We start from the raw sequence: 27701 nt of genomic DNA on the forward strand, positions 1-27701 counted from the left end.
TTTTGCCTTGGAAATAATCTGCTATGAAGTACGTCCTTTATATCAGATATATTAAAATCAAGGAGAGTTTTGACTTCCACACCACCAGTCAAATACTGCATAACCACAGTATTCAAAACAGTGAATAAGACTCAGTTTAATCTGTGTATTTTCACTTAAAATGAGAATTTCTTTATGCTACGTTGAAGTTTGATAAGGCTAGTTAGAAAGAAACCTACTGTAACCAGAATCTGTATACTGATAACACATTTTTCCTTGCTAACAACACTATTTGAATAAATTTAACCCAATATACATACATAAGAGTTTTGAAATATATTTAAAATCAAGATTTCTTCAAGGTGTGGTTTCATCTAGTTATGCTGTGATTAAAAAAGCTTCAGTGTGTACACAGTAAGAAAATTAAACCTTATTGAAAGATTGTAGGGATAGGTGCAATCACACAAGGCTTTGTAATGGAAAGCTAGAACTTGTTTCACTTGGAAAAACTGTTAAACGCCTTTTCAAACGGGTTAGATTTTTTTTACCTTCTTTCTGCATTTTGGAGAAGGTTTTGGGGAAAAGCTGTGAGCAAGCTCTCTCTCTCTGTGGTATGCAGAGAGATAACCTGTTTGCAGGGATGTAGAAGGCCTCTTTGGGACAGAGAGGGTGGGGGAGGAGAAACAGAGAGGATAAAGGGGGCCCTGAGGGTCGGGAACTCACCTTTTGCCCTGATGCAAACTACATTGTGAAAAAGTGATCCTTGCATCTGAAACAAACTTTTTTTTAATCCTTCTGCTGCCTTGGCATTTTTGGGAAGACTACCTGCGTATATTTACCTTAGAAAGATGTAAAATGGACTTTCTTATTATGCTTCTGGAACTTTTTAATTTCAGTCACTGAAGCATGGACAGAAAATAATGGGTGGTATTTCAAAGCCCAAATTGTTTTATTCATCATTACCTCTGCATTTCTACTTTTCACTGAATCCGGTGTTGCAATGTTTTGGGAATAGCAGCTAATGATAACTATTTTAATCTTATTGGTGCTGTTTACTTTTTGATCTTACAATGTGTTTAACATGTCTTCAGTGTTTATGAACTTTTTACTGTACATACAGGGCTTGGTGACAAAAGGTTCAAATTTACATCTTTACACGAACTAGCTACCATTGTCTCACAACAGGAGAAAGCCAGTTCTGACATTTGGATGCTATCAACTCTCCTAGCAGAAGACATCTTCCAGTGACTGAGATAGTAATGACTTCATGGAAATTCCCTCTTGCTTCTTTAAATAGTAAATTAAATTTAACCATCTCTTACCTGAAGAATTGGTTACATTATTGATGCAATGCATCAAATATAGACCTTTTCAAAAAGCATAAGAGCCAGGCATACATCTTACTAACTTTTCAGGTGTTTCATAGGACCTTGTTACAATGCACAGAGTTTTGAGAAATTGCTAAGAAGGCTTATCTATAAATCTACAATAGATCCTGAACTTAGAATGTGTCTAAGGACTTAATGTTCTAATTCAAACTTACTGAACCAAAGAAAATACCATATTAACTTTCACATAGGCACAAAATACAGGCTGCAGCAGATTTTCAGCATTGGCTCACTGCAGATTGTGGCATCGTTTCTATCTGAATAAGACTTAAGAACATGTGATTGTGTAGCAGACTCAGGTCCATGACAGGAAAGACTGTGGATGCCTAAAAGCAGGTTTTAGTCTAACATTAAGTGTCAAAGTTACAAAAATGCCTACCCAACTGCTGTCTGAACCCAGCAAACAAAGTTTTAATCTTCTTGTCTGACCTGAAAATTTGTCATACGGTTATGGTTCAAATTAGCCCACATCATCTGGTCTGATCTTCTTATACTATGAGATGTTGTCTTCCTAAATTGAGAGCCTATATTCTATTTGCAGTCAATGGGATTGAGTCAATTTTGCACCCTCACAGTAAAGAATTTCTTCCTAATATCTAATCTAAATCTACTCTCAGTTTAAGTCCATCCCCCCTGGTTCTATCACTACATAGCCCTGTAAAAAGTCTCTCTCCATCTTTCAGACTCCCTTCGCTTACTGAAAGGCCACAATTTAGTCATCCCAATTCTCTTCACCTTTCCTTGTAGGAGAGGTGCTCCACCCCTCCAATCATCTTGGTGGCCCTCCTCTAGACTCACTCCAAGAGGTCAGTGTCCTTCCTATGCTGGGGACCGCAGAGCTCGGTGCAGCACTCTAGGTGGGGTCTCACCAGAGTGGAGTAAGGGAGCCTACTGGCCCTGCCACATATTTACATGTAAAGCATCTTTTATATATAAAGGCACTAAAAGCTATTTCTAAAAATAATTGAAGTAACAGACGCAGTCCAAGCCAGCTTCTGCTGTTTAGGTGAGTTCATGTTATACCTAGAAGTTCTTTAGGAAACTCTGCATCTTTATGCTTATAGAAATGTTTACATGTTGTGAATGACTCAGTAAACTGAGGAAATAAAAGACTACTTCTTTGTTAACAAGTAATTAGGTGCAGTGGGGGCAGACAATTAGAAGTGGCTGATGTTGAGAGACCTGCACCTCTGCATTGTATAGGGTCAGGGGCTTTGCTTCAGGTCAGATTTTGTCTGTCTCCTGGGCAAAAAGCTTCCACTAAATACAATGCAAAGATCACTGGAGACAAAAAGTGTATGTGCACACTGGATGACTCAGTGATAGTTTAGCTAACGGGCTGGTTTTTAACCTAATGCCCCCTTGAAGCACTGGGAATATCTAGTGCATGTACCTCAAAACTGCTCAGAAATCCAAACCTGCACATGATAAGTGGAGACAATGACAGGCTCACAGCAAAATCACACTATTTCTCTGACCCAATTTGCGACTGCAGCCAGTGACATAAAACACAGCCAGGCAGTATCACATTGCTCATTAAATACTGTTGCATTTTCTTCTAAAATGTTATCATGGGGATGCTGGTGCATAACAGAAAAGTGAAATGCGCAGTGCCACCAAATACATAGAGAGCTAATGGGAAAAACTTCTTTATAATATTCAGAGAAATCTGTTCATACTCTGAGAAGTTAAACAAATGAGTAATATCTTTCCTTGTGGATTGTATGCCATCAACATATATTAATGTTCTATCTTGTATTTATTACAATTTTTTATATAAGAGTTATATAGTTTAACTAGTTACAGATGTGTCAAAATCCATAATACTTCATTCCAAGACAACTCATATTATTACAGTTTTGACTAAAAAAAATATGTCATTTTGATTTGAAAAATATATATGGATTTGTTTAAATTTACTCATACCTTGTTTTCAGTGGATATAAGATATCAGGGTTCAGTTGTAAAGGTGCTAACTTCTAATTGTTCTTAATATACCCCTTGCTGAATTCATAGCAGATGCTTTAGCTGTAAGTCCATGTAAATAATAAAACAGAAATATTCTAAAGGACAGTTCAAGAGGATCAAAAGGGGGAAAAAGAGAAATACCATAATAATAACTTGCCTGAAAATTAATTATGAATTAAGATTCAGCGGCTCAGCCACCTACACAAAAGAGCGTGGAGGCCTTAATAATCAGAAGGTTAGAAAGAAAAAAAACAAAGAGCATTCATATCTAACAAAGCTGCAAAACAAACTAAATTGAGAGATCATTATCAATTGTGAAAATTGTGACCTTCCTGCAAATTATGCATAAATGTATAAAGAAGTGATTGATGTCAGAAACTTGGGAAGGTTAGATAAACCTTGGTGTATTATTTTATTGGTAGACAAAAACTATTCCGTTTTGGAGGTGAAGAATGTCCCAATAAAAAAAAAAGCAAAAACGCAGCAGGACCAGCAGTATTAACAGTGTGTTTTATAGTAAATAGCTAGGAGCCTTTTCAAACCACTGTCTATAATAAGACTCCATAATAGGACAACTGAATATATGAATGAAATATTGTAGTCAGACAGTTCACTTTCAGAATTAGAAGAAATGTTGAATTTTTCACTTACTACTAAAGTGTGCTGAGTCTAGGTTGGAGTTCTGAATTCACATCACAATTGAAAAAAATTTCTTCTATACCGTTACTTTGCAAAACCACTCATTTTTGTATCTCTGCCTCCTGGAGTGTCTTCATGGGAGTTATTCAGAACAGATGAAAGTGCTAATGGCATAAAATAATTTTTCTGGATTGTAAAATAGAGCAGGATTTTAGCAATGCACTAAAGAAATATTAGTGATTTTCTATTTATTAAGAGATAATATTACAGCATTATATTAAAGGGATGTAACATGATGAGTACTGCCTACACTGACAAATTAAGACCTCACAAGAGATTTGAACTTGAATAGTGGGCAGTTAAGGAATCTATTGGCTGGTTGATATTTACTGCCACTCCTTTTATATCTTGCAAACAAGAGTAGGCTAATAGAAAGAATATGATACAGTGGTCACTGAAGGCTTATGAAAATACCTAAAGACTTTTTTAATGTTGTTTTTGATGTGGCTTTTCTGTGCACATCTTGAAACAAAATCAAATAAGTACACAAGAAGAAATAAAACTAAGTAGGAAAAGTATTCTTTTGGTGCAACTGTCTTCTTGGGTAGTTTTTCGAAATATTCTGTGATTCTAAAACCTGTGAGGACCTGTATTTTAAGCTTTATTAAACATCCCTAAACTAACAAAATCTAAGTGACTAGTACAGAAGTGGAAAAGTTGACTTCTGGAAAAACTTACAGGGTTCTTTAGTTTTATCAGCAATTCATATAAATTTATATCAACAACTGTCAAATTGCTGCACAGGATAAAAGACAAAACTTGATACTGGGCTGTATGAACAGGAAAAAAGACTTCTATGAGCAATGTAAAAAGAAACCTTTCTTTCCTTTTAGCACTGGAAAGACCTTAGCAGATGCACGATATCCAGTTTTTGATAACAAACCTCAGAGTCAATATGTGGTAAGTGGAGGGAAGCAGGTTTAAAAAAAGATAATAAAAAAAAGATGATCTTACATTAAATATTCAAGGTCTATAGAGAAAAAAGAATGAGGTGATGTAGTAAAAAAAAAAAAAATAAAAGCAGGAAAATGTTGCTTGGTGGGATTTAATTTCCATATACCATAATTACTCACTCTAATTTTTGTCCATGGAAGAATGTGTCAGAAAAGTAAGATTCCATGCAAAATATAGGACTGGAAAAAAATTTCCACTCTTTTTCCCTTCTCAGTGTCATTGGCTGTGGTGATGGATAGTGTGAATAGGGTGTCTAGTTTGGGTTTTCTGCTTAATGGTGACAGGCACTGCTGAAAAAGTGATCTTAATTTTTCTCTTTTATAATTTTTATTTCATGTTTTGTTTGCTTTTGCTTTTGGCAAACTAGACTTGAATACTAGTGCTTTACATTTATTTTGCACTTTATTTTCATTTAGGCTAGATCTTTTTCAAGGATTGTGATACGTGGTGGATACTATCAGTACGGATTTAAATTCTAACAAGTGAAAGGTCAATTGATTGCATTTTTGTTACATATTAATAGTATATATGTTATGTTCAGAAATATAGCAGATTTTGAGTATGATATCTGTAAGTAATACCTAAGATATTTTAATGGAAATAACTATTACTACTTCAATACAAGTATTTTTAAAATCTAAGTAGCCAATTATTCCTCTGACATGAATATACAAGCTTTTCTGTATTTCTCTCTTGACAAAGCAGCTGCCAAAGCATTTTCTTCTTCAGCCTGTCATAGTGGCTTAGGTTAATAGTTTGACCAAACTTGTCAGACTGATAGATATTCAGCATGGCATTTTCAGCTGCTACTCTTTCTGCCAAATTTCCAATGTTACAAGAGTAGAGTTTACTCAAAAAGTATGCATTTACTATGTGAATACTTCACAATACCAATATCATTATCCTAAAATGGAGGGGTTGGTACTTCTCAGTATAAAAAACCTAGGATGATCAGAGGTTTTCAGAAACAATTTCATTCAAGCAATGACCCTAAAAAAATCACTGTAATTCAAGTAGAAGATATTGTTTCTGGCTGATTGTGGCAGTAGCAGCAAACTGTACAACCCATGGTTTAAAGTTTGAATTGGGTAGCATTGTGTAGTATTGTGTAGTAAGTTAATTTATTTTCCTAAGACGAAATTTCTTTTCAATAGTAACATGGTAATTAAAAGTGCAATATTTTTCCATAATTTTCATCTTATATTCAATGTGAAATTTTCTTTATTGCAGCTCCAGAGTGTTGTGTCTCATCCTTTTCCAGGGGTACCTCATAGAAGTATGTCTCCATCTTTTATATTAACCCTGCTTTATAATATGTCATTAAACACAGATTTAACTTACATTTTTGCCACCTTTTCTCCAGTTTCCTCATACTCTTCTTCAGACAGATCATGCCCTTCTACCCCCCAAGCACCTTAATGGCCTTTTTCTGAAGTCACTTTTTTGAGTGTGTTGGTATTTGTGGAATTTTTTAGGTTTTGTTTAGGTTTTGTTTGCGTTTTATTGTTTGTGTTTGTTTGTTTGTTTGTTTCTAAATACCTTTTTTTTAGTCTCTGGAACTATTATTTCTCTCAACTACAGGCAGTCAGCTGGCCTACTGCAGGCAGTCAGGCCAGCTTCCTTCAGAATCCATGAAATCTTATTTTTTTAACCCAGCCCTCAATGCTACCTCCATTTAAATTGTTATATCTAGATCTAATCTTCTTGTCAACATTTTTGTCTAATTTTTTTTTTGTCATACTTCTGCCCTTTTGTTCAGTTAGTAATAAAGACTTCTGACAAGACCAGTCCAAGACTTGAAACACACTGCTAGTAGTTTTCCTCATCTGACACTTCCTTTTCATGTAGTTAAATCATTAGAGAATTTAGACCCACTGACTTCTGAATTTTGTCAGAAGTCACACAGTTAATACAAATCTAAGATGCTGTGATTTGCAAAATTGTATGTATTATTCTGTTCAATCATAACTGAATTAATCTCCTATATGAAGGATATGGTTGAAATTACTCCAGAGTCTTCCACTGAGAGATCTCTTTCAGCGGAAATGGTACTATTTTATCAACATTTTATAAGCTTGCACTTAATTCAGTAAAATGTAGAAAAGGAAATAGATCCCAACTACAGGAATATTTTTTTTCTTAAAATAAAAAAGACACTAATATTGCAGCTGCTACCACCTGTATCAGAATAAGCAATTTTTCAGCAATTACCTCCTTAGATGTTATTTCTGTGCAATTTTTTTTCATTGTTCCTCAAAGTTTCAAAACCCCCAGTCACAGGAAAACAATGACATCCACACATTCTTGTTATCATTAGAAGTAAAAAAAAGACTCTCTTTTTTATTATAAGGATTTTTATAGATCAGAAAAAATATTTCCCAAGTACACCTATCCTGAAAGGAATCATAGTCTCTTTATGTGCTACCAAAGAGACAAGAAGGAACAGCTAAAAACTAAATGTAGCCATAAAGAGCACTTTAAAATTGCTTTATATATCCTGCATAAATATTTTTTTTCTTTTTTTACATATCCTGGGTAATATTTTGCTTAAACAGCAAAAGTGTTCAATGAGAACCAGTATTGTAACACCTGTTGTTTTTAGTATGGTAACAAAACCAAAACTACTCACAGGAAAGATACTGATAGGGAAGGAAAAGTGGCTTATCTTGATAGGTGGAGTTTCATCATGAAATGATAGATCTCAGATTAAATGACACGGATGGCATAAAAACTTTTAATACTATCAAATATATGGAAATGAAAAGATCAAAGTGCTCTCATTTGCAGTATTGAATAACACTGTTCCATCAATAAATCAATAAAAGGTGGGGTTTGTGTTTGGGCAGCAGGTAACAATAAAACTGCAGATACAGATCTGTAGCAGAAAAGGCTGAAACAACTTCATTAGGTTACTTAGTCCACATACCTCTTTCATTCTGTGATCAAATACAGGTTTCTAAGGAAAAGAAGGTGAATAATGACAGACTGCAGTCACTAGAGTATGCTAGTAAGGAAATGTAATAACACACCACCCTCCCACCTCCACTGCCTTTTCCCCAGCATTAAAATAAGTGACAACTAACTGAAGAGAAAAAGAACAGAGAATTTAGTGGGTCTTTTTCCCTTTCTATTTATTTATTTAAACATATTAAACCCCCCCATAAACTCAAGAAAAAAAATCAAATGAAAGGAGACTAAAAAGCATGATGAGAGACAACAAATAGCTTTTCTTCCAGTTGTTATTTTCTTCTTTTTTTTCCCTATTTTTTAGGTGAGACTTCACTAAGTATCCCCGCCTTTCCTCTTTTGCTTTTTCTTTCTGTATTAATTTGCATTTGCAACTTCAGCTCTGATTTTTTTTTAGTTTTTGAAACAGGGACTCTGTATTCACATTGACAATGGACCTCTGAGCAAGCCTTACTTCTGTAAACCATGATGGTTTTTTTAACAGCAATGACAAGAAAGGCAGCATTCATAGGTGGTTTGCGTTCCATCTTCTCTATTGGTATTTGCTTTTTTATTCTATTTCACTGGCAGAGGGAATTGCCATTAATCTTACACTGTTTTCTTCCTTACCTTTAACACCCCCACCTCATCTCTCAGTCCAGGCAGCCTTTTTTGTGCTGCCTATTTAAAAAAGATAAACTTCAGTCGTGGAAGTTAATCTGTCTAGGCTTCATTCATACAGGCATTAGAGAAACAGCCCGGTTTAGACAATCATTCAACACAGGAGTTGAATTCTGGAGACAGGTTTACTCCTTCATTTGCTATATGCAGCTTAATTGAATCTGGTACACAGAATGAAAATAAAAAAAAATCAATCAGAAATGGATTCCTTTCATCTGGTTTTGTATTCAGTAGATTCTACTAATGTTTCCTATAATGTCTTTCCCGAGAATCATGATCAGATCAGTAAAATTCTCATAGTGTTAACTAAGGCTACCTTCTTTTCCCATAAAACATGACATTCCTTCCCACAGCTTCTTTCCTCCTCATCTCTTTTGAACAATCAGCATTCACTTGCATCTTATGTTTTGCATAGTTGCATAGATGGCTCCCCTAAAACTCATTATTACTTTGGTCTCAGCGGTTCTCTTGCTTTTTTGTTCTGTCATCCATCTGAATATTAGTTACTGTTTCTGAGCTATTTCATACATCTCTTACTTGTTTCTCTACCACCCAGTACTTGGAGAGGCAGGTAATCCCCATATTACCACCTTGTCAGGGGAATATATAAGTACTACTGTAGCCCATGGCACGCCTGTTCCATAGGCATGTGAAATCTTCTGCAAGGGTATGATCTTAAAACCTTTCTCTAGCCACGAAGGTCATCAGAGACCTGGGAAACTATTTCACCAAAGCCATCTTATTCCATTAAAATAACAATTTGAAGAAATCAGTGCTTTCATGAGAAAAAGATAACGACTACAAACTGTTCAACATAAATATGAGCCAGTGACAATAAAAAGACACACAAAATAAAAATACATTCTAAGCAATGTGTTAAACTAAAACTCCTATTCAAATTAATGAGAAAAATTGACAATAAGAGTGAGGTTCTGAATGGGTTAAGATGGAAAATATAAAATTAAAAGGTTTTCCTGCAATAGCAGTTTTTTGATCATTGACTTCCTCCATATTAAGGAACATTGTATCTACCCACTCTGTCTCTTCTTGTTGGTACTTCTGAGCAGCCTGTAGGGTGCCTTTAGAAACAGATAACAGAATGCTGCAGACCACCTGAGTGTGCTGGTGGTGTCAAATACTATGTTAAAGGTAAACAGAACTAAAACTATTACCTGTGTTCAGATATTCACATGTGTCCAGATGATGCAGGATCTTGGATACCTGGACACAGATAAGGGCAGCTTCAGGCAGCTCTCACTAGACCATCTGTCTATAGTCTTAACAGATAATGAAGAGCAATGTCACTTTCCTGTAGAAATCGTATACATTTAATAGCAGAATTTGCCTAATGTACCTTGCTTTGGGTAACTACAAAATATCCATTGCTTGGGGATAATGTATAAATATTAGGATAAAATTTTGGGAGAAAGTTTGCTGAAATTGAAAGTATGAACACAAAAAAAGGCTTTGCATACATCATTTCTTTGGAAGAAGCACTTAGAATGAGAACAATTTAAACTAACAGAATATGACTCACCTAAACACAGTTGTTAGGGCAAGTCATCCATAAGAAACAATTTGTTCCAAACTAAAAATGATATTACTATAGATAATCTCAATGATGATTGTAAGGCCTGAAATGATATATTATACATGTAAGGATTAAAGGACAGGAGAACAAGATAAAATGTTCTGATAGGAGGAGATCAAGCATCAAATTATGCATCCTAGGACCTCTACCGAGGTGACTTAAAATATAAGCAAAGAAAATGATCAGAAAGATAGACGAAATATCTCTCAATTAAGACATATTTGCAGCTTGATTCTGGAATGCGATATTTCAGGCTGAAGCTAAAAAATTTGTTCACCATGAAATTTAACAGGAGATTGTTCTGTTTAATTACTTCTGAATTTATTAAAGATCTACTGATTAGAGGGCACATTGATAAGATTGAACCATAGAGAGGACATTTTGAGAGTAATCATTAAAATCTGTATGCACACTAGCAACTCGAGGTGGATCACAATAGGAATTCTACAATAAACTATACCATATAGTGCAAGAGAATATGTATGAGGGAGGGATATTCTGAAAATGATAAGCTGACATTTTGACACAATGATTTTTTCTCTAAAAGTTAAGACAAAAATTCTGGTTATAAAAGACATTGCACTCTGAGATTCATTAACTGATATACCAAAGGAATACAATGGCAAATGCTAGTGTGGCAAAATAAAGATATAAAAAATGTGATAGTTAAATATTGTTAGCATGGGTAAAAAAGTAAGCAAAGACACAAAATTAAGAGCTTCAGCATATACTAACAACAAATGCCAGATTTTATAGGTACATAGTAAGCCTTCTTAAGGATTATGGATTTTTGTCATGGTATGTGATACTTATTACAGGATAAGAAAGAAGCTGCAGCACTGCTTTTCCCTCCAGTCCTACCTGTCTTCACTGTAAATGGATCCACTTGTGAAAATTCATGTCTCTGCGTCTTGATTGCCTATGTCAGATATCCTTGTACATGCAGTGCTTTTCTTTTACAACCTCTTCATGCTCTGCATAGGAATAATGTTTAAATTTAAGCACTGAACTACACAGATGACTTATCTTCCAGAAGATATTGAATACCCCAAAATTTGTACAAAGGAGATGACAAGTGACATAATGAAGAAATATATGAGTATGTGATGCTTAATACAATAAGTGTAGAGTTAGCCCGAAGCAGTCACATAATTCTCAAACATTTCCAGAATTGATCATTATTTCATATTAGTAGCAGCAGCCACTTCTTTTAAGTGCCACTTGAAACCATCAAAACTAGTTATCTTCAAAAGACTTTTTTAAAAGTTAAATTTAGATAAAACGAACTTTATGACTCACTGAAATACCCACTAGATTTCTTTCTTATAAAGGACAAACAAGCCAAGCAGCAATTTTGACAGGAGGTATTCAAGTAATAAAGTACTAAACTTTGAGTATGATGGGTAGAAATAATAGACAGACTTCAAAGGTTTGCATAGAAAAGAAGAATGTCATAGCTCTTGGGAGTAAAAACATAGGAGCAGAAAGTTAATATAGTGAGCTTTGAGCAGATAGTCTAAAACTGTTAAAGCCTGGGCCCTTTAAAATAGAGTTGTAAGAACAATTAACTTCAGGGGGGAAAAAAAAGCAAGGTCATAATGAGGTGACAGTGAAGGAAAATCCTTTCTTCAGTTCCGAAACAGGATACAGTATTTTATCAAGAGAAAAGTGTTGTAGAGATATATTTATACTACGTATAACATATAACAACACTGAGAAGATTTTTTTAAGCTGAACAGGTACATAGTTTGGAAATACACAGAACACGAAGGAAAGGTGTCACTTGATTGGTCCAAAACCAAAGGTTATTCTTCCTTAAGCACAGAGTTTTTTGTCTTACAACTCTAACAAACACTTCCAGTCAAATTCCAAACAAACTGGAGATCCCCAAAGTTTCATTTGCCAAAATGGATTGCTCAAAATAAGACAGTTCCACATTATTTGAACTTACTTTTGGTTTGACATACTTAAAAAAATCCATCTTATTCCCCTAACTCTGAATCTGTCTACAATTTGTAATGTACTTGAATTCATAGAATCATAGAATTATAGAATAGTTTGGGTTGGAGGGACCTTTAAAGGTCTTCTAATCCAATCCCCCCTGCAATGAGCAGGAACATCTTCAACTCAGTCAGGTTTCTCAGAGCCTCAGTGTTTCCAGGGATGGGGCATCACCTCCCTGGGCAACCTGTTACAGTGTTTCAACATACTCAGAATAAAAATTTCTTTCTTATATCTATTCTAAATCTATCCTCTTTTAGTTTAAAACCATTTACCCCTTGCAACAGGCCTTACTAGAAAGTATGTCCACATCTTTCTAATAAGCCCCTTTCAAGTCCTGAAAGGCCACAGTAAGGTCTCCACAGAGCCTTTTCTTCTGCAGAATGAACAACTCCAACTTTCTCATCCTTTCCTCAAAGGACAGGTGTTCCCTCCCTGGGAATTCAAAAGAAATATTTGTTTGTAATTTAATCTTTACTTTGCAAATGGGAATCTAAGATATGGAAAAGTTAAGGCGTCTAACTTCTATTATTTTGGAGCCGATTAATTTACTGAGAACATAAATTTAGGTAAGTAAAATCAAGCTCAAAACTTGAAAAACTATATAAAAGCCAGCTTCAAAGTTTGGCTTGTGAAAAGAGAGAGATAAAAAAATGTGGGTTTTTTTAAACTTTGGTTGTTTTTAACTTTGTATTACTTTTTCTTTCCTTTTTTTTTTTTTTAAATCTGATCAGCAACATGTGGAAAAATGTCTTGTAAGAAAAGTTGAACAATAACTAGTGGAAAATGTTAGAATATAATATTTAATTTAATATTTTAATTAGATGTACTATTTTATTTAATTAATCCAAGAGGGTATATCTCTCAATAACATATGCAGAACAGTCAGATCACAGTTCCCTAAAAGGAATTAGTTCAGTCATTATTGTGTTAGTATGTATTTTGAACTGAGCAATAAAAAAAGCTAGACTGTCTAGCCTGTGCAAAACAGATAATGGAAACTTGCAAAGCCATGTTGGTATTCAAAATTTTGCCGTGTGTCATAGGCCATATTTGCAGCTTCCCACATTTAAAGAATAAAGCTCTGGGCACAAATATTTAGTCTTCCTTACAGAAGGAGCATTGAACCCTATGTAAAGTGTTTGTTAAATACACTCATATTTGGACAATAACTTATTTTTTTAGATACCTCTCTATTGCTGCAAAGGACAAACATGTTGTTCGTACCAAAATCAGGTCTGTTCAAATATTTGCTAGCATTTGCTTGAGGCCTTTGCTTAAAGTGGTGCCACCAAAAAGGTTAGAGTAAATTTTTTTTAAGCTGTTATCCAATTGGTAAAAATATTAAAAGAAAGTTTCAGAAATTGATAGATTTCCCCCCTTCAGGCAATTTTTGTGTGTTGCAGTGCTTCTAAGCCACTTGTTATCATTCCATTTACACTGACTTAGTTTCACTGGTTTTTGTGGAAGTGTCTTGATACTGTAATACAAAGTGAGCCTATAAAAGCTAGAGAGGTGGAAATGTGGGCGATTTTTCAGTTATTAGTGACTGGCCTGCGAAGAGAAAAAGCGTCCTCTTCACAGACTTTTTCCCTCTCTAAATTCCATTAAGTAGAGCATAAAATACTATTTGTTTTTCTTTGATAGGGTTTTAAGGGTTTAGGAGTTTCAGTTTGTGGTTTATTTGGGGTCTTTTTGTCCCCAAATGAAGAGTTCTGCACATTTTTCATTCCTGAACAACTCAGAAGTGGGAGCACAAATATCATCTACAGCACTATGGATGATGTATAATGGATTCGTAAAACAAAGTTTCAAATAAAATTCATCCTCATTTATTTTGAAGTTGAAACAACTGTTTGTTATTGTAATTTTGTTCCCAACCTGATGTGTATCTCTCTCTAAAGCCTTCTGACGTAGGAAATGCAAGCTAGCTTCACAACTGAAGTTATGTAAAATAATAGATCACTATATACACTGTGTGGGTTAATGAGACAGACCTACCAAAAAGATGACTGAACTTGATGTGACATCCATACATGAGAGTAACAGACAAAAGTCATACAATGAAGCTTAAAATAACTTACGCAAATGTTTTCTAAGATTATATCTTAAACTGTTTGACAAGACATGGTTGACAAAATCACTGAGAGATCTTTGTTTTCCTGACTCAATTTCTGATTGTAGTCTGTTCATAGAATAATTAACCTGGAATATATGACCTTACATAATGTTTCATCTGCTTTTTCTTAAGCACAAAAAGTCATTAGCTTTATAGTATGTGAAATAACTTACTCCTTTTAAAGGTAAAACAGGTTTTACCCCTCCGGCAATAATGATTTATGGTATCACTTTGGGGGTTTGGCACTCTTTACAGCACTGCTTTATTTTTGTCCAGTTTTATTGAATAGTAGCTGACGTTTTCTTTCTATGCCATTTAGCACAGAGGCACATGAAACCATTTCTGTAACTGCATTTTGTGTACAATGGGTAGAAGTAGCAAGAAAAAATGTGGTATTATAAGTTCTACCAGGAAAAGAAGGCACTTCTGCACAGTCATAGCACAGTGCTGTGGCCTACTGGTTCAGTAACCATGAGTCTCAGTGACTGCCAGACATGGACTGGCTGTTTTCCTCTGCTGGAGCCTGGGACTGTGGGGAAGTGCTGCAATTTCCCATTAGGCAAGTGCTCTTCTTCTCAGCATGAATAACAACCCAACGAGGCCCATCCACTGGCACCCAGTGCTCTGGGAATTGCTCTGTCTCCCATCTGCCACGTGGTCCCACCATACTGGAGCTGCCAGAGCCTGCTGGCTACCCACTCTTTGCCAGCAGCTGCACCCCCTGGAAGGCCTTTGCCCACCTCCCCGTCCTGGAACCTGCCACGTCTATGGTCCCACTCAAGCTGTGCACTGGTTTGGTGTTGGCCAACTCGTTTCATGTTTTCCTGATCTCTTGTGGGCTCACAGTAACTGTGGTCACAGGATAGTGCTTTGCAAAATCAGGGCTTCCTGCAGCAGATGGGAACCTTGCTGCTGTGGCTGTTCAGTGGCAACTAGAGAAACCAGCTGCTTTTCTGAAGGCCAAATACATCAAAAGCATTTAGCTTGCATCTTCTTCTTAGTGACCGAACTTGAAGAGTTTTAGTCATAAGGAACCTTCTTTTATTGCTTTCTTCCTTCCCCTACTAGGAAAATATTAATTTTATAATTCCTGCAATTAATTCTTAGTTAAGCTAAAGTCACCAGAGACACCAGGAAATTTTTACATGACCATACCATGGAAAAAATGTACATGTATTAATCTATATGAAAGGCTTGAATTAAAAAAGTTTATTTCTTGCCTATTCAGAACCGATTATACATTTGAGATAATAAATCCTAAATTGCAGAAGAAAGAACACCCAGGTAAGAGAGGAGCCTTCTTTCATAGTGAGTGAGTACTAGTGTGCCTCTAATGAGGTATGCACACTTGGACAGCCTCTAGTTAGTAGGAGGGAAGAGCACCATCAGTTATTAACCAACTGATGGACCAGGGAGCAGCTGAGAGGGTTGGAGGAGCTTCCTGGTGTGTAGGTGGGGACAGGTGGTGTAAGAGGCTTTATGGCCAGCTCATGGGAGGGCTCCAGTTAGTTTCCTGGGGGGGGGTTGGGGGGGTGTACAGACAGAACAGGGGTAGAAGTGCTGGGGTATTGCTGTGGGTCTATAACCTGAGAGAACACGAGATTGAGGAGTCAGGACCTGGAGAGTAGCACTGAAGAAGCCTTGGCATTTCTGGAGTAAGAAATATAAGAGCTAAGGGCCTTTTTTCATTACTTTGTTTTATTTTTCTTAGGAAAGAAAGCTGAGTAACACTTGTGAGGAGGTGCTGTTGTGTGTTTTGGGGCGACCCTGAATGTTCATACAGATTGAGAAATGAGATGCTGGAAAGCAGTACCACTGAAAGGGACCTGGGGGCTCTGGTTGATGGCAAGTTGAATATGAGTCAGCAGTGCCCTGGCAGCCAGGAGTGCCAACTGTGTCCTGGAAGGTACTGGGGCAGCCTCACCTTGAGTATTGTATGTGGTTTTGGGCACTGCAATATAAGAAAGATATTAAGCTATAAGAGTGTCCAAAGAAAGGCAACAAAGACGGTGAAGGGCCTGGAATGGAAGTTGTATGAGGAGTGGCTGAGGTCACTTCGTCTGTTCAGCCTGGAGAAGAGGAGACTGAGGGGAGACCTTATCAAACTCTACAAATTCCTCATGAGGGGAAGAAGAGGGGCAGTCACTGATCTCTTCACTCTTGTGACCAGTGACAACATCCAAGAGAAAGGCCTGAAGCTGTGTCAGGTGAGGTTTAGGTTGGATATTAGAAAGAGGTTTTTCATCCAGAGGGTGATAGGGCACTGGAACAGGCTTCCCAGAGAAATCGTCACAGACCAAGCCTAAGAGAGTTCAAGAAGCATTTGGATGATACTCTCAGGCACATGGTGTGACTCTTGGGGATGGTTCTGTGCAGAGCTAAGGGTTGGACTTGATGATCCTTGTGGGTCCCTTCCAACTTGGCATATTCTGTGATTCTTTATGATGGAGAGGTAGGGAACCAAAGGGTAGCTCTTGTGTGGAGGACTGGGAGTGCTCTTGAACTGGGGCTCTGTCTGTTGTAGTGTTTCTTGTGCATTTTTTCTAAAGGAACAGTATTATCTTAAACTTGAGAAAACCCACCAAATTAGAGCCTCTGAATGAAAAACTTTACCTCGAACAATTTATTCTGTATGTCTTCCCTTTTTCTGTGACTTAAAAAAAAAGTTGACTCCAGGGGTGGTGAGATTAAATATAAACTATATATATATATATATCCTTTTATAGAAAATCAGTTATAAATTATGGGTATTGTACTAATCTTATAGTATTTTCTTATTCCTTTATGTATGAGATAGTATCTCAGTCAGGTTTTAAATCTTCACTTCCTTTAAGCAACAGAATGGGTGTAAATTATTAAGATAAAGACTTCGATGGTTCCATGTATGGCGGGTAAAAGCCTGGTTTGCTGGAATGGATGTGCTGGTCTCCTGGCTTTATCTACGATGAGGTGTCTTAACCTGTGGGTAACTCTTCTCATTGCTGACAACAAGCGACTTCACAAAAGGTCATGTTGTGGATATGTGTCCTCTAATCATGTTTGCTCTCATAGCACTGCTGCTGTTTTCTGCTGAATAACTGGAGTTACCACCTTCTTGTAAATTACTGCTGTAGCTCCTCTTCTATCTAGATACTCAGGTAGTTTAAACTGATTCTAATTGCTAATTACTAAGATAACATATTAATGATTTGACTTTTTAATGCATAAATTGAGGTGCACTTCAACAGATGATGCTTTTGAAGTGCTGTCTGTTCGTATCATCAAGGCTGTACTGGGCGCAGGTGCCAGGGCTCCAGCAACAGCAGAGGCTGCAGGGGTGCTCTGTGAAGAGAGTCTGGGGCTGCCCTTTGCTGGACACAGGCAGCTACAACCCACCCACTACAGGGCGTGGCTAAGTCCACAGCCAACGTGGGGCACTTCAGGGAAATACATGTAAGAAAGAAGAGAAAACACCACAGAGAGAAAGAGAGAACAAAAAATGAGAGAAACAGCTGTGAGACCTCCAAGGTGAGAGAAGAAGGGGGAGGAGGCGCTGTAGGCACTGGAGCAGAGATTCCCCTGCAACTCATGGAAGAGGCTACAATGGAGCAGGTGGAGGATGTTTCCTGAAGAAACCACAGCCTATGGAAAGCCCACGCTGGAGCAGGGTAAAAGTGCAAAGAGGCAGGAGATGTAGAGCACCTGTGGATGGACCCCAGTCCCCATTCCCCTGCACTATCTAAGGGGAGAGGTGGACAAGGTGAGAATGGAGGAATGAAGTTGAGCCTGGGTAGAAAGGCGAGTAGGGGAAGGGTTTTGATTAATTTGTCTTTGTTTCTCAGTGTCCAAACAGATTTTAATTGGTAATAAAGTAATTTTCCCCAGGACAAGTCTGTTTGGCCCCTGACAATAATTAGTAAGTGATCTCCCTGTCTTTATCCCTACCCAGGAGCATTTCCATGCTGTTTTCTCCCCCCATCCAGTTGAAGAGGGCCAGAGAGACTGACTAGACGGGGGTCTGGTTGATGTCCAAGGTCAACCTACCAAAAAAGGCAATAATAGATAAATTAATAAAATCAAGAATAAATCCGTAGAGTCATATCTTGATTACTTTTTCTTCAGATGCCTAATAACCTATACATATCACTCACTGTTGGTGATATCAGGGGCCTGAAATACAGAAGGGGTTTGCTTGCTTTTTACTGACAGTTTGATTTTAGAATAATTTCCCACTAAGGCCAGTGTGAAATACCACATTTTGAACAGTTTTGGTGAATTGTACTTAGTATTCAGCTTCTGTGATGCAGTGAGGTATTTCCAGAGAATGACAATAGATAGCCTAAAGCTTTAGTCCTACAGGGTACCTTTTGGCTTGCCTTGCTTTCTGATCTGCAACTGATGAGGTCTCACCTGCAACTAACTTTGTGTTTTCCTATGTTAACGTGATTTTGATACAGAAAAATCTTAGGGATTTCCTCTACATTAAATGACAATTTTAAGAACAGTATGTGAACCCTGAGAAGATATGACATGGATAGCAGACTGCTCTTTGGTGTTTCCTGTAGCAGATAATGACCTATATCCCTTCATGGTAAAATGGCAGAAAGGTTAGGTTTTTTCCTTATGCAGATTTTGAGAGAGGGAAAAAAAAAATCTCAGATTTTTGTAATTTACACATGGCTTGCCCAAAATTGCTTGTAGGATAATTCATTGAAACTTAGCCTTATAATTTATCTCATTATTAATAACATTGATCCTTTTGGCTAATAGTTTTTGCAAGAGACAACTGATAGCTAATTTTAGGCAAGAATGTTTTGTGTTAGCCAAAAAGACTCTAGTTACTTCTGAGAATGTTAGTGTGTGTATACATCAGACACAACTGTAAACATGTTTAACAGATCCGATTATCCTTCTAATTTTAATAATGTGTCTTTGTAGATTTCATGGGCCTGATTTAAAAAAAAAAAAATAAATCAGACCTCATGGATTCAGGGTCCTCCTTCCCTCTACATTTTTGAGGGTTTTTTAGCCCTTAAATTTCAGAAGAAAATTCATTAAAGCTTGAAAAATTGTTGTGCCATGCAGTAATCTGAACACATCACTGTACTATAGGCAACTGTAGAAATAAATAAACAAGTTAATATAATGGTGAAAATGTTTCTATTTTTCCTTTTCAACTGCCCATTTGTTTTTGGCAATTGTGAAATCAGTACATACTCTTGTTAAAGGGCCTGATCATATGATGCTCTTTGTGCTGGATAGCTGTTTCTGATGGAGCTGCTTTGGAAACCTTAATTTGACCACTTTGATCATGAACGCAGTGCAAAATATTTATTAAAAAAAATAAAATCTAGTGACTCTGGGAACACAAATGTTCTCATTGTAAGGGAGAGGAGCAAAGCTTCCTGTATCAAGGTTGTCTTCAAAAGCCCTACAAAGATAAGACTGTAGGCCTATCAGATTTTTTTGTGAGCAGTTAGGACTTGGTCAATATTCATAACTACACCTACATTCACTAAAGGTACAATCCCTAATAAACTTATGTAAAACTTATTCTTAGGTTGATCTGATTATATTTCTCTATTTCTCTGGAAACTACAGTGTTCTTGCTTTTCTTATGGCAGCTGCTTGTGATGGGGACTGTGCCCATGCCATCCTTATTGGCCATGGATTTATTGAATAACTTGGTTTAGGAGGGTTATTTAATCTTACTACCTGCTGGCATTGGAGCCAAATCTGAAGATAGATCTTGCTGTTCAGGGCTTTATTGAGTTTCTACTGTCACCAAGGATGAAGATGCCAGGTCTGCTCTGGGCACCAGTTCGAATATATCACCACCATCATGGTAGTGAGTTTTTCTAATACAAAGGTGTGTTTCTTATATTTCACCTTATCTGTTGCTTCCCACCCTCTCTGCACTTAGAAAAAGCCAGAATTTTTTTATGTGTCACTCCAATCGGTAGCTGAAGGCAACAGTAATCTCTACCCTTTAAAGGTAACTCGCCATCTTTTAAGGACTCAAGAAATCTATTCCTTCAGCCTCTTATGCATCATTTGCAAACAGACTCCTAACAATATTTCCAATCCCTTACAGCTCTTGTCACACTGTTTAGTACTCGGAAGGCTGACAATGTGGTCTCACAAGTAGAGAGTGGAGAAATTCTCAGTGGAGCTAGATGGATCTATTACTGTGCTATTGAAAAAAAGCCTTGTGTATTTATAGACCTTATCAGTGGAAATGGCTGATCTGTGAAATTACAATGGAGAATGAAATATGTGGTGATTCGGTTTTGTTTTTTTCCCCTCAAATAGAGTATAAACTCAGTACTAATGTACCACTGTGTTTTCTATTACAAGTTCTGTTTCTTCTGTACAGACAAGCCAAATATATTCCATCTGTGCTTTAAAAGTATTTTAGTGTGTGCATTTTGTGCAGATTAATGCTGCTGAAAGTTAAGGAAGCAGCAATATTTTAAGCTTAAAGTATCACCATATGCTCTGTATGAAGAAGTGCAAGTTTATCAAATGACAATTTTATTAGCACAGGGACTTGAAATGATTCTGCTTTTTAGCACACACACTTGTCTGTCTAAACAGTTCCCTTTCTGGTTGCAGTAAAGGCCTGCACATTAATATTACCAAGATGCATTTTCACAGTAAAGCAGCATATGAAGGTGCATGGTTTTTCTGTATGATGAAGTAAGTGTACAAAACACATTATGATTCATGAGCTATAACCGCTTAGCAAAAACATGTGTTTGGAGGAGTGTGTGTATGTGTTGAAAATGACTTAGTAGGTTTAGCAGTGTTTTAATTCTGGAAATGTCTGTAGGATAACATGATAGATTTTCATCTGCTGTCTAGGTTTTGTTTGCACTCAATGTTATGGCACTGGATCTCACTGAATTTATCAGAATACTATAAAAAGATGCTTTCAGAAATATTTCAGGCAACAAGGCTACTGTAGAGGCACCTAGGTAGTCTGATGAATGACTGAAATACGGATTTTTTCTATTCAAGACTTTTCCATAAGCTTTTTTTGTATTACTGCAGTATAAAGACCTTGATAAAATACACTTCAGGTTGATACACTTGAAATTTCCCCACATACTTGTCTTTTCTAATGTCTGCAAACCCTTTAAGTTCACTGACTTAAGATATAAAAGAATATATTTGTCTTCCTTTAATGTGAATTGCAGTGTCAGCCTAAAGAATGATCTTGTAGTATTTCAAGGAGGATGCTATAGAAACTATTTTACTTGGTAGCCTAAGAATCCATATTGTAGGAGTGATACCTATTATTACAAAATCAAAGCAGGTTTTTCTAGAAGTCGTAACAAGAACTCAGGATGTCCAGTCACTGTTCAGATAAGTTCATTTATACGAACCAAATCTAAACCAAGTGGAGAAAACACTGATCAGGAATGAGGTAACTAAAGCTTTGTAGTTCTGATATAACTTTTTTTGTCTTTTTATTGTGGGGTCTTTTTTAGGTCTCTTATGTAATATGAAGTGTTGAAGCCAGCTGCTTCTGTCTTTCTGTGTCTCAAGCTGATTTTCTTTCCTTCCCCTACAATGCATGCTAGTTTCCTGTATTTTAGCAAGAAATGTTAGATCCTGGAAATACTGTAATGCTATAAAAAAAAAAAAAATCCCAAAACAACCACCCCTTAAAACAAGAACTCTTTGAATCTCTTCTCAAGGAAGAGACATGTAAGTAAGATCAGAAAATGCATACCCTAAATTAATAATGAACTGTCTTACAGTACACTCCAGATGTAGGGCAGAAGTGATAACTACTCTGTGTTATTAAATGGAACAAGAGGCACATTTCCCTAAAAACTGCAATGTCTAGTGAAGGTGAGAGAACATACAAGTGTCTGAACATAGGATGTGGCAAGCCTTATAGTAGTTCTGCAGTTTGAAGACTGAGGGGAAAATCAACCTGGTTATTTCTGGAATTGGAGGAAATGAGGTGGAAAAGAATAGGAGTATTAGGCTGACAAGCACACAGAAGGTAAAAAGATTAGAGCAAACAGCTAATTATCACATGGGAGACAAGGCTGTTTAAAAAGAAAGGAAGAAATTGCAGAAAGCTTTTTGCTGACTTATGTTGCCTCTACTGTATGGCTTCATCTGTATTTAAAGCTCTCCTCACTTTGATCTCTGACTCATCTATTTGTTTGCCAAAGCTCAAATTTGGAAGGAGGTGGGGAACCACCTGACTGGTGTAATTTAAGCATGGAGTTCCTCTAATGTGTTTTTTATATAGGAAAGTGGTCTCAAATAAACCTAATTTTGCAAAGAAGGTCTAGTTCAGTGACACTGCTGTACTTGTATGTTGTTTACAGTTATTTTTTTTCTATAGTTCCAGATACCAACTAATGATCTATAGCTACATCATACAATAAATTTCAAGGGCAAGATTTTTTTTTTTAAGGCATGGATTGTGTTATCCATTCAAATTAAAAAAAAAAATCAAAGCATTTTTGGTGGGGTTTTTGTGTTTATTTATTTGGGGAGTTTTGTAATCTGTTTCAATGTCCAAGAAGCTCTTTCAGGCTGAAATTTGAGCAAAAGCTGATTTTCTGGGGGGGGTTGTCCTATACATACTCAATAACATACTCCTATTGCAAAATACAGAAATTAACTAGTGATGTAAGCTACCAGTATAGTTTTGTGTTTCTGAGATAGTAATGGTGTCTTGCATCTCACTCATGAGAAATTAATTATTTAAAAAACCTCAACACCTCAGTAGTATCAGCCAGGGCTAACAAACTGTGTTTAGTGATGTTTCAGTAAAGGATCTAAACTCTTTGCTTCAATCAATTTTATCCTCAAAATTAATTAAAATATGGGGAAATTGTATAATCAATACTGCAGTTATAACTTATCCAAAATTCTGTTTAGTGTATAAAAGTAAGATTGCTAATAAGATGGGAAATATAAGGTAGTTTTTCTGAAGCTCTTAAATGGAAGTGTGGTGGGTTTATTTGTTTGTTTTCCAGTCAGTTAATGTTTATCACATTGAATGTATAAGCTCAATGGTTTTTCTAAAGCAGCACCTGGAGGATAGACAGGATAGTCTAAGCTGTGTCAAATTGTACAAGATATCTTTGTGAGTCAAGGTCTGGGTATCTACTTCTGGGTTTCCTAAATTTACCTGTCTTCATCATAAAATTAGTCCTAATAATTTTTTTTTTCTCCAGTAGGTACAAACAGATCTTTCTTTCAGTGTTCTCTGTTGGAGAGTGTATAGATGTGTTAACATAGAAGCGTTAAAAAGCTCAAGGACATGTTTGAAATTTTGCAGTGAATGTTTAGAGGTGCATCAGAGTAAAGAGTGAAATGCATTTTCAAATGTAGAAACATGATGTTTATCATAATGCTCATTGTACTTACTGATTGCTTTATTTTTAAAAGTTATAGTAATTTGTACCTTGTTATTGCACAGGTTATCTGGATTTCAGCTTCCATCATCTATTGTGAGCACAGGATCTATCCTCACCCTCTGTTTCACCACAGATTTTGCTGTCAGTGCTCAAGGCTTCAAAGCTATCTATGAAGGTAAGAACTCTTTTCCTACCAGGTCTTTATACTACTCGATACACATTGTTCATGTTGAAGTGAGATGTTTCAATTTTGTTTGGGATTTCAATAATCAGTGGATATTGTATTACTTTGGGGTGGTTTTTTTTTCATAGCACACTTAAATTTTACAATATCAGTGCCATAGTCTTGATTTTTAAATTTCATTTACTCTGATACTTCAATTTCTGCTGTAATTCCTAATTAAATTTGTCAGGCTTCCAAAGCTGGATTCAGAGATGACTACATTTAAATAGTTCTCTTATTATTTCCCAAATTATTTCTTTTGACAACTTCTTTAGGCAGTGCCTAACTTAAGGGGTATAATGATAAAAATGAGAAAAGAAATAGATGCTAACTGGTCTTGAAAATTAATCACTAATCTTCTTGTGAAAAATTAGAAGACAACAACAAAAAATATAAGTATATATAAACAAAATTTAAAAAATCAGTTGAATCTTACTTTGTGGAAGGTGTTAGACTGCAGTGATGACTCAGTTCTTGGTAAGAATCAGGCCAAGCATTTCATGTGTTCTTGTGTCTACTAAGAACTAAGCTCATTAAACTGGGTTGATGCTTTTTGTACAGCTCGAAGTATTAAGAAATGGTTTTAAGAGATCTGCAACCTTTGACAAAGTCAACGGATATAGTTATTAAGTCAGTTGCTTGTTGGATAATGAGGGTCTTCAGAATATTACTGCAGGATTTCTTTCAAACTGAGTATGTGGTGGTGTTTTGAATTTTTGTGTCTTTGGGTTTTTTTAGTACTGTCTTTTTTTATTCACAGAAAATGCAGGGCTTTAAGTACTAGAAGTTGCGGAAGGCTCAGTTTCAGATTACTTCCAAAATACCAGGTCTTTTTGTTTATGTTGAAGTGTTTATTCCGAAAAAGTTGCTTACAATAATTTAAGTGCCTGAAATACTTTTATTTATGCAGTTGATGTGGAACTGAATCTGTAAGGTAGTATGGTTTGATTGTAGCTATTTATTAGGAATAGCATTTACAAGTTTGTAAATCTATTACACTGGTCACCACTCTAAGGAAAGTCACAGTAACTTAGAGACCACAGGTTGCTTCAAATGCTTGGTGAATTTTTGATCATGTTTCTCCTGGAGCTCCTCACAGACCCTTGAAACTTTATCTCCCTTTTTGACAGTGCTGAAGTCCACTCCATATTGATGCATATCTTTCTTTCATATCTGATTAATGTTTTGAAATTATAGCATTTTTTAAAGTATCTTTAGAATTTAATATCCATATTGAGGTGGTTACCGAAGTGTGAAAGACAGAGGCATAGGAGGTGTCATGACTAACAAACTTTTTTGTTTTGAGCTTTTTCTGTTGGGTATCAGTACCTCACAGTATGTCTCTCTGCAGTAGCTATTCCTCCCTTCCTCTGTCCCCCAGAGTTCCTGGGGGGACACCTGGTAAATCAGCTTATTAGGCTTTTTTTTAACTTAAATAAGGGCTATGCAGAAAGATAGAAAATTTCATTTTAATAGTCTTTATAAGCTTTATTAGGTAAGTTGAAAAAGAACATCAGAAATCATGAACACACCAGGAACTGGTTTTGTTCCCTCAGGAAGTTGCTTTCTATGTACCTGTATCGTTCTCTTCTAGCAGATGCATGCAGTAACATATTTCATCCTTTTATGCATTCTGAGCAGTTTGTTTTTCATATTGAAAAAGACAGTGAAAAAGGCTAAAGGACGTCTCTTGACTGTCAGCTTAGGAACACATGCACAGAGCCACAGGCTGTAATATAATGACACTTCCTGCTGGCCTACTTTCTTGTAAAAACCCCAGCAGGAAGAGCTGTAATTAACATTGACAGAGAGCACCACTCCCTGGTTAAACAACACTGCCCCCTTTCAGATTTAGGGCTGTAAACCTGGCATTTTCAATGAACTTTAAATCGACTTCAAAATATGACATCCAGCTCTCGAAAAAGTGGTGAAAGTCACTCAAGTGACAATGTCTCAGTGCACAGACAGGCAGTGTGGACTGAGGGTTCAGGAAGAAATTGCAGCAGTGAGGAGTTAGGCTTTTTTTGTGAAGGCTTGGCTTGATTTCTGCTGTAATAGCCAGTTGAGTTGCCCCATAGTTCAAGAACTCCTGAAACTGTTCCCTAAACCACCTGTTTTAAATAGTGGCACCTTCTGGCCCCTGTGTCATATGTGATTTTGTGAATAGGCAGGTGTTCAGTTCCTGTAGGACAGAGGAATATGTCAGTATATGTCTTTATAATCACTCTGCCAGCTACCTATCCCTAAACTAGTGTAAAAGTATCTCCTTACCCCTGGTTTTGACTAGCTATTTCATTCTTAAGTGGATTGCTGTTCAGCTGAAAGCAAGAGCACTGAAGTACTACTGACTGTTGTCAGCTGAGAGTTTGGGACTCTGTGGGGTCATAATGCAGAACTTGAGAAATGCGGTTTCAAATATCTTAATTGGAGAGAAGTTTTATTTACATGTCAGCTGGTAAGGACAGTAAGCTCAAAAAATAAAATCTGGGGGTCTTTAATGGCGCCTGCAGGAGTGAATTGTAACAGAATTTTTTGTATAGAAGCAGAAAAATCCATCACATTCAGAAGTCTAACAGACTGACAGCAGAAAAGAAAAAATAAATGTTTGCATCATTATGTAAAGGTGTGAAAAAAACCCATTCTGTAAGTGTACTAATTGTCTATGGTAGCAAATGAAGTAAGTCTGAAAAATTCAAATAATGGGACTTATGAAGGGAACTAATTTATATATACTTTCCATATTCTGTGGGGCTGTAAAAGCAGTTGTTTAGGATTTTTTTTTTTAAATTCTTGTGATAGGCCACTTTTTCTTCTGAATAGGAAAATGTCATCTAATTAGGATTCTTCCATTCCATAAAATGGAAAAAATTAAATTGATTAGTGTCTTTAAAGTTATTTTTTCTATAGAAAGTTGGGCTTTTTTAAATGTGATCATGTGGGGTAAAAGCTGGCATTTCAACAACGACTCCTATCTCTCAAAAGACTTAATGCTTTTCAGAGCAAAGGGGAGGCTGTTGTGAGGTTTCACCCATTTTGTCTCCAGGGTGCTCTCTTCAGCTCTCTGGTGAAAGGGGGTAGGGCACTGAACTAGAGAAGAAGGCGTGTGAACCATGTCAATGCCAACTGAACGGCCTCTGAAGTTACACCCATAGGTGATATCCCTAGCAGAGAGAACACTACATCCCTTTCCCTGGGCTGAGATTCTGATCTATGCATTTTGTAGAGTATATTCTTCACTTATGACCTCGCTTCCTGTGCACCAATGACATAATTGGATCCTTTCTGTTCTTGCAATATAGCAATAAGTTAAGAGCTGAGCAAATAAAACCGCATTATGGTGCTGTAAACCCTTGCAGATTGTTCGTGCTTACGTGATTTAGCCTGCTGTAACCTATATACCATGTGAATATTAACATTAACTAAATCAGATCTTTGTGGCAGTAGACCAGAGAGTTTTAACAAGACACTGATGTAGTTGTGCAGTTACTGATTTCTTGGGCTGAAATGCGAGTTTCTTTACTATGTCATTACTTCACCAGATTTATATGTCCATTTCTGAGATTCTCTAGTATTTTTAACTGATAATACTTTCATCTTTCTCAGTGATTATATCAGCACTCTAAATTCTAGAACTGATGGGAGCTTGAATTATTAATTTCTGTAAAAAAATGCTGTGGAATTTTCAAACAAATGGCTATATGAGTGAAAACAACTATGAAATTCAGTAGTAAGTTCAGTTTATAGCATTTGTCAACTTAATCTGCTAAATGATTTATTGACC

At 36.5% G+C, this 27701-nt stretch overlaps 1 protein-coding gene across 3 annotated transcripts in view; it reads left to right on the forward strand.

Annotated features, from left to right (window-relative positions):
- The window catches only part of CSMD1 (CUB and Sushi multiple domains 1), a 1092404-nt gene that overhangs the window by 312588 nt on the left and 752115 nt on the right, over window positions 1-27701 (forward strand). For all 3 annotated transcript variants that reach the window (XM_039385566.1, XM_039385564.1, XM_039385565.1), the window contains exon 3: window positions 23760-23872. In XM_039385566.1, coding sequence (XP_039241500.1) covers window positions 23760-23872 — 113 coding nt within the window. The remainder of the gene's footprint in view (window positions 1-23759; window positions 23873-27701) is intronic.

The sequence above is a fragment of the Pipra filicauda genome, unplaced genomic scaffold, assembly GCF_003945595.2.
Source record: "Pipra filicauda isolate LSUMZ 115617 unplaced genomic scaffold, ASM394559v2 scaffold41_size5083284_pilon, whole genome shotgun sequence".
NCBI lineage: Eukaryota > Metazoa > Chordata > Aves > Passeriformes > Pipridae > Pipra > Pipra filicauda.